The 13,407-nt window shown below is 35.1% G+C and overlaps 2 protein-coding genes across 2 annotated transcripts; one reads left to right on the forward strand and one right to left on the reverse strand.

The window, feature by feature from the left end:
• Positions 1-5,067: 5,067 nt before the first annotated feature.
• Positions 5,068-5,874, reverse strand: LOC141714390 (zinc finger BED domain-containing protein RICESLEEPER 1-like). Its single transcript, XM_074517911.1, has one exon. It carries the CDS (start codon positions 5,872-5,874, stop codon positions 5,068-5,070), a length of 807 nt encoding a protein of 268 aa, XP_074374012.1.
• A 2,598-nt stretch (positions 5,875-8,472) lies between these two features.
• On the forward strand, positions 8,473-12,175 carry LOC141712502 (heat shock cognate 70 kDa protein 2). Its single transcript, XM_074515474.1, has 2 exons — positions 8,473-8,785; positions 10,284-12,175. Exons 1-2 carry the CDS (start codon positions 8,572-8,574, stop codon positions 12,011-12,013), a joined length of 1,944 nt encoding a protein of 647 aa, XP_074371575.1. The 5' UTR covers positions 8,473-8,571; the 3' UTR covers positions 12,014-12,175.
• Positions 12,176-13,407: the final 1,232 nt, after the last annotated feature.

The raw sequence follows: 13,407 nt of genomic DNA on the forward strand, positions 1-13,407 counted from the left end.
AAAGGTGAGTTACATGACTTGTAGAGCCACATTTTTTACACTATTTTCTTGGAGCATCTGCAGCAAATGCAAAGTTATTGCTTTTGTTTATCCCAATCTTCCTATTTCTATTCTTCTTCTTCTTTCTTGCATATTAGTCTTTACTTCCTTGACAGGTGTCTTGGAATCTTGGTTGACCATGGGCTTCTTTTCAACTTTGGAAGTTTGAGTTGTTTCTGTATTTTTCTTTTAATTGTCTTCATCAGCAATTTCTTGCTTTATGATCAACTCTTCTTCACTGAAATCTACTTCACATGCTTTGAAAATAGGTGAACCAACCTTTCTCAGCATAGCTGAGACATCTTCATTTTCAGTTGCTTTTCCTTTACCACCTAAAACTTTCTTCTTGTTATTCAAAGCATCATAATCAAGATCAATAACTATGTTAGCACATGGCTTGTTCTTCTCATGGTACTGACCAACCAACTCAGATGCATTCCTGAAAGACTTCAACTTTACTTCATTCTTTTACAGCTTCTCCCTCAACACAGCTTCAATTTCAGCATCACACTTCAGCTTGTTTTTCAAATATTGATTTTCTTGCTTGACTGACTCAAGCTCCACAAGCACCAAATCCAGCTTTCTCTTCTCACTCTCAAGCTTCTCATTAGCTTTTGTTAGCCTACTGAGTTCCTCAGTAGCTGCTACTAAGCTAGTGTGTATATGAAACATCTCCACACTCATCTTTTCCACAGTCTCCTTATATTGACTAGAATTTAAATCAATAGTGGTTAGAGTTGGTACCTTTGATTTTGAAGTGGATGCTTCTCCATGCTCAAAAGCCATTAATGCATAGTTTCCAACTTCTTTATCCTAATCATCATTATCAGTGTCATCCCAACTCTTTCCTTTTGCAATATAGGCTTTTCCAGACTGTTTCTTCAAGAGAGCTTCATACTTTGCTTCCAGTTCCAAGTAAGCTTTATACTTCTTCACCTTTTTGGGCTTTCTACATTCAGTAGAAAAGTGACCCAACTCATCACAGTTGAAGCACCTTATCTTTGATCTGTCCACATATCCTGCTTTGTAGCCACCTTTGCTAGTTGAATTGTATTGAGCTTTTGGCTTCCATTATTATTGTTGGAAGATTGTCCCTTACCTTTGAAAAACCTTGGCTTTTTGACTCTTATGTTGGAAATTTCCTAGCCAAGTAAGCCACGGATTGGTCCATTTCATCTAGCTCATCTAAGGTGTAATACTCATCTTCCTCTAGCTCTAATAGAACTTGCTTCTGAGGTCATTTGTTCTTTTGTTCCATGGCTTGGATAATTGGAACTTGATCATCTTGCTCATCTTCACTTTCTTCTCTGTCATGTACAATCAAAGCACTTGAACCATCAACAACATGTCCATGGTGTGCTTTCAATGACTTTCCTTGCAGCATTTCAAGTTCATAAGTTTTCAAGATTCAATACAGAACTTCCAAAGTCATTCTGCTTAGATCCCTTCCTTCTCTAATAGCTGATATTTTCTGTTCAAGATGGTCAGGATGAGCTAGTAGGAACTTTAGGTTAACCTCCTCGGCATCATAATATTTATCATGTAGCTACAAGTCATTTATCAATTTATTGAACCTCTCAAAAACTTCAGTAATTCCTTCTTTTAGTTTAGCCATAAACCCCTCATATTGGGAAACCAAAATCCTCCTTTGGTTTGACTTAACTTCCTCTGTTCCTTCACATATAATCTCTATCTTCTCCCAGATCTGTTTGGCTGTGTCACAGTTGACAATGTTATTGTACATTACATTATCAAGTGACTCTATTAAGATCAGCTGCAAGCCACTGTCTAGAGATACTTTTTTCTTTTTTAGGTTCAGTATATTCTCAAGGATCTTTAGGAGCATAGTGTGCTGGAATGACCATGTCTCCATCTGTAGATTCCTCAACTCTTACCATGGGGGTGAAAGGCCCATTCTTGAGGATCTGAATATATAATGGGCTGGCCATCCTTATGAACAACATCATTTTTTTCCATAATGTGTAGTTAGATCTGTCAAAGGTGGGGATTTTGATACTGCTAAGCTTTTGTGTATTCATTCTTCTAAGATCTTTAATCTGTTTGCTTTCAGATTTTGCTCTAATACCACTTGTTAGGTAATAAATACAACACAGAGGGGGGAGGTGAATGTGTTTTTGGATTACTTTTAAGCTTTTTGAACTGTTATGGATGTTGTGAACAAAGTAGTATAACTTGTAGAGATAAAGTGTTTTAACAGAAATAATAAAACATGCACATGAACACACTATCTTCAAAACTCACTTAATTTTATATTAAATCAAGTATGTCTTGCTACAAATTTTTGGGTTCTTTGATAAAGAACACAGCTTCTTTCTTGAGAGAGTTACAAGAATTTTAGATCTATTTGTTATAACATAAAACAAAGGATCCAGTGTTTACTTTAAAAAACAATAAACACATGTTTTACACAACATGCAATAGCATGTACTAAACCCTACTTTAAGTTAACTAAAACTTTCTATTTCTGGATTAGTATATCTTTGCAAACCGTGCATGTCTGTGACTTTACTTTGTCAGTTAATCTTGGCCTTTGATCTTGTACTCTTCAAGCTGCTTTTTGTAGACTTTTCAAATCAGTGATTGATTTGTTTGTTGATTGATAATCTTGGATTTTTAACTAATCTGCATTTTGTACTTGAGTTTTAAATCAGGATCTCCATTTTAAACTATAGAGAACTGACATGTCGATAAATATAATGACTTATCAAGATCTCTTAGTTATCTACAAGTGTTTTGACTTATCGAGGTCTCTGAGTTCTCGAATGTGAACTTGACTTGTCGAGATCTTCGAGTTCTCGAATATGAACTTGACTTGTCGAGATCTCTGAGTTCTCGAATGAGTTTGGCTTGTCGAGGTCTCCAAGTCTTTGCATGTAGAATTAACCTGTCGATATATCTAATCTTCATATCTTTATTTTGGCTTATCGATATCTCTGAGTTCTCTAATGCAGAAATGACTTATCGATATCTCCAATCTTCATATCTTTATTTTGGCTTGTCGATATCTCTGAGACTTCTTTATAAGCTATTTTTGACTTGTCGATAAGTCATTCTGGAGTTCTCGAATAACTTCTCTATATGACTTGATCTGTGACTTGAAGATTTTTTGACTTAGATTTATTCAACTCCAAGCTTTTTCACACTTTCTCTGAGGCATGATCTTCATGATCTTCTTCCAGAGTTTATTCTTAGTAAGGGTGTTCGCGGTGCGGGCGGTGCGGTTTTTTCATAAAATAGCAAACCAACCCGCATATGTGGTTTATACAATTTTACAAACCACACCCGCATCGCGAAGCATTTAAACCACACCACAAAATATGCGGGCGGTGCGGTGCGGGCGGTTTACATATTTCAAAAAATAATAATAAATGAATTTACAAATAAGTTCCAAATTGATCGTGTTACATCAAAATAACTCAAACTTACTAAACTAGTATTTAGTTGTAATTTAGTTTGAACAAGTTGCAATTTAAATCCGAAGTCTGAACCATTAATTACAATTTTAATTTTCAAACAATGTTAGTCTGATAAAAAAGTAACAGTGGCTTCAATTTTCAACCATGAAGCATTTGCAGAGCCCAACACTTTAATGCCTCCAAATAAATATTTGCAGGGGACCATGATGTTTCCATATGCTCCAAGTAGTAAAGAAACTATGATTAACTATATGGTCTGACTATGAATTGCTGACACAAAACAAACATATATTTTGGACCTCTATCACCTGTAAAACACAAAGTATAACCTGAAAGTATGAAACATATATTGAAGCTTACATATTAATTCCAAAATAAAAATTCAAATGTACAAAAAGTGCAAGAAAATGATAAATAATCAAAGACATTGACACCATTAATCAGTTCAAGAGATAACATTATATGTCCTCGGATTACTAGCACAAAGCTTCTCCAACTATTTAAAACCTGAAGGAATTAAAGATATTGTACTTAACTTGAGAAACTACATCTAGGCAATGTTCAACTCAGAACTATATAAAGTAGAGAATCAACAAATGACATTAGTCTAGAAAACATGATAATAATGATATTAATCTCTCTTACTATACCAAAATTAACACCCAAATTGAAATGATTTTTTTTTATGTTTTTGAGAGGAGTACTTACAGATACAAAACATGAAGTCACAATACCCAAACACATAAAAGTTTCCTGGTAGCTTATTAAGGTTGGTACTACTATGTTCTCAATGATTGCAATGCCAATTCCAACTTAAAGACTAAAAAATTCATGCTAAATTTACCCTTAAATGGGTCCAATTTTACATATAATTGTTGAGTCCCTGAATCGAAATAACCTTAAAAATAATGGTACTGAAAAACTACAGTAGCGATTTAGGTTGCTGCTTAATCATCTAGAATATCAACTATTTATTTGAAATACAAGCTGTCATGCAGCAACATGTTGTTGAGTACGAAAAAACCAAACCACAATTATAAAGAACATATTCCCATAACTAGAAAAGGCTTCAGCCCTATTAACAAGCTTCTCCCGCTGAAGTCAAAAGCTACTGCATCTTTCTAGTCGAAACTAATTAAGTAGTACTTCTGAAACAGGGTTCACAACTCGTGCACATACTTTAATTTTATTTATTAATAAATAGAGACAAAAATGTACAACTGTAACATATAAATTGATACCTACATGATGATCACAGGAAGGATAGTAGAATTACTTAAGCTAGTCCAGATCCACAACTTCATATATGTCATAGGTGTTTGCAAATTATAAAACACAGTTAACTTTTGATAAATAACAAGGATACATATTACGATAACACATTAATGAACAAATACAAACCTGATGTAATAGATTCAAAAGTTTCTATATCCTCTAAAATAGAACCCATATCTAGTGGCAAAGATGAAGCTCTTATCCAGTTTTGAGTGCATATAAGGGCTTGTACCATGGCAGGACTCAGAGAACTATGAAAAGAATCAAGTACCCTTCCTCCGGTGCTAAAAGCAGATTCTGAAGCCACAGTTGAAACCTAAATTGTAAGAATATCACGAGCCATCTCAGACAATATTAGATATTTGCTTGCATTCATTTTCAACCAGGTTAGAATATCAAAATCCTTATTTTTCATGTCCTCGTTTCGTACAAGATAATACCCGTCCAGCTCATTTTTTATATCCAAAGCATCATCTTCATCGCACTCTCGGTCAAATTCTGATTCAAACATATTAGAGTCATCATCGTCCGAATCATTCATTTTAACAGCCTCTTGACTTGATAATCCACTTTGAGGATTAATACTTTCTGGATTTTTTAGCTTCTGCTTATTAGAGTAGTGTGTAACAAGCTTTGACAAACAATCTTTGACACAAGAAATCATGACATCAACTTCTTTCTCAGTATATAATTTATTCAAACACATGAGTACAAATTTAAGCTTATATCGAGGATCCAAAATGACTGCAACATAGAGCAACATGTTTTGTTTTTCAATGTTGCCCCAATATTTGTCAAACTTTAGCTTCATTCTAACAACCATATCTTGTAAAACCGATTTATCACTTGAACACCATTTTATCAGTTTTCCACGTATTGCACACACTTCATGAAAGTATGCATTTGATGTTATGAATAAAGATGTACTGAATCTCAAAGTGGCTTCATAAAATACCCTCAAAAATCTATAAAATGTTATACACTTATCCCAATCTACAGAATTCGGTGGCCCCACTATGCTCTTTCCGTTTCTATCTTCGTCAAGAAAGTATTGCATATAAAACTCATCTTCTTCCTCTAGAAATTTAAAACCCTCAACATACTTTAGTGTAGGTTCCAACATTAAAAAGGTGGAGTTCCACCTTGTTGCCACATCCAAACAAACAAAAGCATTTTCTTGTTTAGTAGTACTTTTAACACAACTTTGAAATCTTGCCAATCAAGAAGGAGATGCTCTCACATATCTGATTGCATTTCGAACAGCTGCAATAGAATCATCTACTTCTTTCAGCCCATCATTAACAACTAAATTAAGAATGTGAGCGGAGCACCTGCAAAAAATCTCCATCACAAACAACTATTTTCCAACTATGCAACTTTTTTTTATGTGAGAAATAGCCAGGCCATTAGAGGTTGCATTATCCACTGTAATCGTAAACAACTTATCAAAACCCCGGCCTTTTAAGCATGTCTCGATTGTTTTTCTTATTGTCTCTCCTTTGTGATTAACAATTTGGATAAAATTTAAAATTCTTTTCTGCATTTTCCACTCACAATCTATAAAGTTTGATGTCAATACCATATAACAAATATTCTGAATAAAAGTCCAACTATCGGTAGTTAATGAAACTGTTTGTGAACTTTTCACATGATAGTCTCTTAATTGTTTTTTCTCATCGCAATACAATTTCATAATATCTCTTGCAATTGTAATATGTGAGGGAATAACAAATCTAGGACAGGCAACACTAAAAAATAATTTAAAACCCTCTTGCTCTACAAACCTAAATGACAATTCATCGATAATAATCATTTTGATGCACGCAAGCTTGCAAGCACTTTGATTAAATCCCACAACCACCAAATTACTACTTCCCCCACTTTCAGATCCAATGGTACTTGTCTTTTTAAAGCACAATTTTTTTTGTTCTTTATCCTCCAACCTATATGGATATTTTGGACATTGAGTCATCAAATGGTTTCTAAGAATACTAGTTCCTTATCGCCTAGTACCACCCGCATAATCTTTTCCACAATAATTGCATGTAGCCCTTGAATTATTTTGATTATATGTATATCTCGTAAATTGATCCCACACATCAGAGATAGTTAACCTATTTTTTACTCTGTGAAGACCCTGCTATCGTATTTGAATCCTTCGTAGGCAACTCAGTGTGATTTTTGCTCACCGGAGTTGTCTCAGTTCCAACTGACGGAGAGTGTGAATCATGTTCCATCCTAAAAAAAATAAAGCATAAGATGAGAAACACAAAATAAGAAAGTAATTAATAGAACATACTATACATTCATAACATTTGATCACCTTTATTATCGACAAAAGTAATTAATAGAACACCAAATGAATGCAAAAGCCAGAAGTAGAAAAAATAATCAGAATATCAGATACTATGAGGCGGAGGAAGATACATCCGATATTAGGGATTTAGGGTTAAACTTTAAAGAGCGACCAGTGCCCAGTGGTAAAGTGGGCTGGCCCAAAACTTTTCAATATATATCAATATTATAAAGTATGAAGTATAAACTTATGAGGAAAAAATATATTATATATTATATGTATAATATATAATAATAATATATATTATAATAATAATATGTGGTGTGGTGCGGTTTGAACCACGAGAGTAAAGTTTCAAACCGCAAACCGCACCGCGTGGTTTGAGGAAAACACAAACCACGACCATACCACGAAACATTTAAACCACGCGAGGCGGTGCAGAGCGGTGCGGAGCGGTATGGGGCGGGCGGTTTGATGAACAACCCTAATTCTTAGCCTTGAGACTGTTTACAGAAAAATACTCCAGTCAAATCTATTTCCATTTTTACAGACTCAAGTAATACAATACATAATGCAAACTTAGATTATCATACAACTTAATTAGGACTGTTAATTTGACTTAGTCTTGTTATTGTACATGCATGTCTTGCACAACAACATAAAAATCTTTAAATATTGGCAACTTTTTTTAGCAAAAAGCCCGTTAGAGGATCCGCCTCTGTGTAACGGCCTCAACTACTTTATTCTTATTAATTTACAAACACACCCTCTTATTATGTCGACTTCCTCGTTGAGCCCACAAACACACGTACAAAATATGTACAGTGACTCTGCATTTTCGAATACATGCAGGATTCAACAACCCACCACATATCGGTTCAAAAAGACAGCAGTCCGGTATACATCAATTGTTGATTTGTATTTATAAAACTATTAAATACTTTTATTATTATCGATATGGAATGTTACATATTATATATAATAAAATAGGAATATATTCACATATGATATGCAGAAAAAGGGTTCTAAAGTAATTTTAGGAAAATTTAAAGTTATTAGGAAAATAAAATTGTAAATATAAATTGAAATTATAGAATTAAAATTTTTAAAGTAATTATAGAATTCAAAAGAGTTATTATATGATTTAGAAAGATCCAACGGGTAGAGAACATTCTAGAACACTACAACTAGGGCTGAGCAAAAAATCGAATTAAAACCGAAACCGAACCGAAACCGAAAAAATCCGGAGAAAACCGAGCCGAGTAAAACCGATCCGAAACCGAAACCGAAAAATAAAAAACCGAACCGATTTAAATGGTTCGGTCCGGTTATGTGTTCCAACCGAACGTTAAAAACCGAACCGAATCGGTTATGTCTACAACCACGAAACCCCCTACCGTATAAAAACCTCGCTTCAACCCAGCACTCTTCTCCTCTTGTTTTTTTACAAACCCTAGCCCTTGTCTCCTCCTCTCAATTACGTTCTCCCTTTTCAACGCCCCAACAAAAAAAAATTAACTATACATGGCCGGAAAGGGAGAGGGACCGGCGATCGGAATCGATCTCGGAACCACATACTCATGCGTGGGTGTTTGGCAACACGATCGTGTTGAGATCATAGCTAATGACCAGGGTAACAGAACGACGCCATCTTATGTTGCCTTCACCGACTCTGAGCGTTTGATTGGTGATGCTGCTAAGAATCAGGTCGCTATGAATCCTATTAACACCGTGTTTGGTAAGATCTAAACTCTTTTTCATTATTTACATTATTATGCTCATATATGCTTAGTTTATTGTAGATCTGATTGTAGATGTTGTGACATTATAGATCTGAGTATATAGTAGCTGATTGATTTATGAAGCATGCTTGTTATGTAATTTGACTTTGCATCTGACCTAGCTATAAAACTACCTGGATGTGTATTGTTGTTTGAAACTACTATTTTTACAAGTGTTTATTTCCTTGCGGAAGCTATGTGTAAGCTTGTTTTGTATTAGTTTAGTTTTGTGTAGTTTTTTGCGACGAAGATCTGAGATTTACAAGCACACTGTGAGTTAAAGTATTCTGTTAGACTCAATTGTAGCGTGAGCGTATAATAAATTAAACGATAGCTGTCTGTTTTTGTTTCGAGTCTTGTTTGACAATTAAGAGTTTGGGGGAAACTCTAATCTGTATATTTTTGTCTAGGTTTTATTGAAGAAACAGAGCTGTTTTACATTTTGTTATATGTGAACTGTCTTCCTCTTTTTACGAAGTTCAATCATTTTAATATGTGAATTGTAAACCACAGTCTCATACTGTCATGTAATTTTAAACCGCAGTCTCATACTCTCATTTAATTTTAGTATTACCCTTCTGGTCCAGTAATTGCAGAATTGTATTGTTTATATAAATATATAAAGAGCTAATAAAGTTGTTGCCTGATTATTTGTTTATAATGCAGTCAAATTTAAAAATAAGGAGTTTAGTGGACTTGAAAAATAAGGACCGTTGAATTGTTTGTCAAAATGGTTTCTTATTAGCTGTTTAGATCCGTGTGTTACTGAATTTGTTGGTTTGTCTCTTAAAGTTATATTGGTAGTTATAATTTGAAGTCTGACCAAGAGTTAGATTACACCATCTATTTTAAAATTATATTGGTAGTTATAGTTCGAAGTCTGACCAAGAGTTAGATTACACCATCTATTTTAATATGTGAATTGTAAACCACAGTCTCATACTGTCATGTAATTTTAAACCGCAGTCTCATACTCTCATTTAATTTTAGTATTACCCTTCTGGTCCAGTAATTGCAGAATTGTATTGTTTATATAAATATATAAAGAGCTAATAAAGTTGTTGCCTGATTATTTGTTTATAATGCAGTCAAATTTAAAAATAAGGAGTTTAGTGGACTTGAAAAATAAGGACCGTTGAATTGTTTGTCAAAATGGTTTCTTATTAGCTGTTTAGATCCGTGTGTTACTGAATTTGTTGGTTTGTCTCTTAAAGTTATATTGGTAGTTATAATTTGAAGTCTGACCAAGAGTTAGATTACACCATCTATTTTAAAATTATATTGGTAGTTATAGTTCGAAGTCTGACCAAGAGTTAGATTACACCATCTATTTTAAAAATATACTGGTAGTTATAATTCGAACTCTGATCAAGATTTAGATTGCACCATCTATTGACATTTTGTTCAGATTCAAAAACATTGTGCTGATACCCATATATGTTTGTTGTTTGACAGACGCTAAGAGGTTGATAGGCAGAAGATTCTCTGACGCCTCTGTGCAGAGTGACATCAAGCTATGGCCATTCAAAATCACCCCTGGACCTGGTGAGAAGCCTATGATTACAGTTGCCTACAAGGGCGAGGATAAGCAATTTGCAGCTGAGGAGATCTCTTCCATGGTTCTTATTAAGATGCGTGAGATTGCTGAGGCTTTCCTTGGTACAACAGTTAAGAATGCTGTGGTTACCGTCCCTGCATACTTCAATGACTCTCAACGCCAAGCTACCAAGGATGCAGGTGTCATTGCAGGTATTAATGTCTTGCGTATCATTAATGAACCTACAGCTGCTGCTATTGCTTATGGTCTGGACAAAAAAGCAACCAGCGTTGGTGAGAAGAATGTCTTAATTTTTGATCTTGGTGGTGGTACTTTTGATGTCTCTCTCCTTACTATTGAGGAGGGTATCTTTGAGGTCAAGGCTACTGCTGGTGATACCCATCTTGGTGGCGAAGACTTTGACAACAGAATGGTTAACCACTTTGTTCAAGAATTTAAGAGGAAGAACAAAAAAGACATTACTGGCAACCCAAGGGCTCTTAGGAGGTTGAGAACATCTTGCGAGAGAGCAAAGAGAACTCTTTCATCTACTGCTCAAACTACCATTGAGATTGATTCTTTGTATGAGGGCATAGATTTTTACTCTACCATCACCAGAGCTAGATTTGAGGAGCTTAACATGGACCTCTTTAGGAAGTGTATGGAGCCTGTTGAGAAGTGTTTGAGGGATGCAAAGATGGACAAGAGCACCATCCATGATGTTGTTCTCGTTGGTGGTTCTACTAGGATTCCCAAGGTTCAGCAGTTGCTGCAGGATTTCTTCAATGGAAAGGAGCTCTGCAAAAGTATCAATCCTGACGAGGCTGTGGCTTATGGTGCTGCTGTACAAGCAGCAATTCTAAGCGGTGAAGGCAATGAGAAGGTGCAGGATCTTCTTCTATTGGATGTTACACCTCTTTCCCTTGGTCTGGAAACAGCTGGTGGTGTCATGACTGTCCTTATCCCCAGGAATACAACTATTCCCACCAAGAAAGAGCAGGTCTTCTCTACCTACTCCGACAACCAGCCTGGTGTGTTGATTCAGGTTTATGAAGGTGAGAGAACAAGGACCAGGGATAACAATTTACTGGGCAAGTTTGAGCTCTCTGGCATCCCTCCTGCTCCAAGGGGTGTTCCTCAGATCACTGTTTGCTTTGACATTGATGCCAACGGTATCCTAAACGTGTCTGCTGAGGATAAAACTACTGGCCAGAAGAACAAGATCACCATCACCAACGACAAGGGTAGACTCTCCAAGGAAGAAATTGAGAAGATGGTTCAGGAGGCTGAGAAGTACAAGTCAGAGGATGAAGAACACAAAAAGAAGGTCGAAGCAAAGAATGCATTGGAGAACTATGCATACAACATGAGGAACACCGTGAAGGATGAGAAAATAGCCTCAAAACTTTCTGCCGATGACAAAACCAAGGTTGAGGAAGCCATTGAGGGAAGCATTCAGTGGCTGGAAAACAACCAGCTTGCTGAGGCTGATGAATTTGAAGACAAAATGAAAGAGTTGGAGAGCCTCTGCAACCCAATTATTGCAAAGATGTACCAGGGAGGTGAAGGTGGTGCTCCTATGGATGACGACGACATTCCTTCTGGTGCTGGAGGCAGCGCTGGTCCCAAAATTGAGGAGGTTGACTAAGTTTATTGGTTTTTTACCAGTTTTAAGTTTTTGGTTGTTTTTGGATAATTTTAATTTGGATATTTGCATTTAATATTCTGGACACGATTCTTATGTGAACAAAATATTCTTGCTTGGCATGAGCGGAATTTATTCAGTTTATGTATTTTTCCGTTGTTTCTAGGTCTTGTTTTTATTGTCAAAAGTTGTTTCTAGGTCTTGTTTTTATTGTCAAAAGTTGTTTCATGCTCGTTTGAAGTAGGAGTATTATTTTTCATGTCTGCATTATTTAGCGTTTCTATTTTGGAGTCATATTTAGGGATCATCTTCCCCGGGATGCAAAATGCAAGTTGTGTTGTATAAAAAGATTACAACTCTGGAGAAGCGCAAGCTTCAACGCTCCCCATTAGTAATTTTTTAGCTCGGGTACTTTCTGGTTTGAGAAGGTGCTCCTAAATCACTAAATCACCTCATAAGTCAAAATTTAGAGAGAATATATTGAAAATTAACTCCAACAAGCTCCTAAGTTATCCTCAAATTTTTAGGAGCCACTATATCCTCCTCAATTTTAAGAGTCTCTCTCCTCTCCATTTTTTATTAGTATATACATCTTTTCTTAATTTTATATCAATATGATTTTTCTTACTCCATTATTTACACTGTAAATTGAATTCAATCTACTGCCTCAGTGATATTAAGCTGCATTATTTACACAGTAGATTGCCTCGGTGATATTAATTAGTAATATTAGATTGAATTCAATCTACAGCCTCGGTGATATAAAAAAGTTTCCGTGACAAAAAATACATAACGATTTATAAAGTTAAAATTCAATATTTTATACCTTACAAAAAGAGAGATTCAACATTTTATATTATTTTAGAAAAAAAAATGTAATTAAGTATTTGAATTGATTGAAAAACATGCAACAGAAGCCATATATAATAGTAGTGTGTAATAATGTGCAATTATAGATGACGTGTGCATCCTATCATGTGAAATATATATGTTCAAAATATAGTTTAAAAAATAAATAATGATAAATTTGAGGAGGATTGTTGGAGTGAGAAGACAAATTTATATCTTAAATTACAAGTAGCCCATTTAATAATATTATTTTTTAGGATAGGAGTAAGGCACTCTTGGAGTTGCTCTAACTCCCTTTTGCTTAGCAAATAAAAGAACTCCATTTTTAATATTTTTTTACCCCTTTGTGAACACAGTTGAAACTTGAAACATGTCAGGAATAGGGAATAACAGTAGTAGTATACTGTGCTGATGTGTTATGGTGTGGTGTGTTCTAGTTCAAGTCAACTAGGGGTAGTTTGGTCTTTACAATCTTTACAATCTTGTATGGTGCTGGTCTATATAAACCAGACTAATGTTCTGTTTCTTTTATGTATTATGAATATATG

Source organism: Apium graveolens, chromosome 3 (assembly GCF_009905375.1).
Source record: "Apium graveolens cultivar Ventura chromosome 3, ASM990537v1, whole genome shotgun sequence".
NCBI lineage: Eukaryota > Viridiplantae > Streptophyta > Magnoliopsida > Apiales > Apiaceae > Apium > Apium graveolens.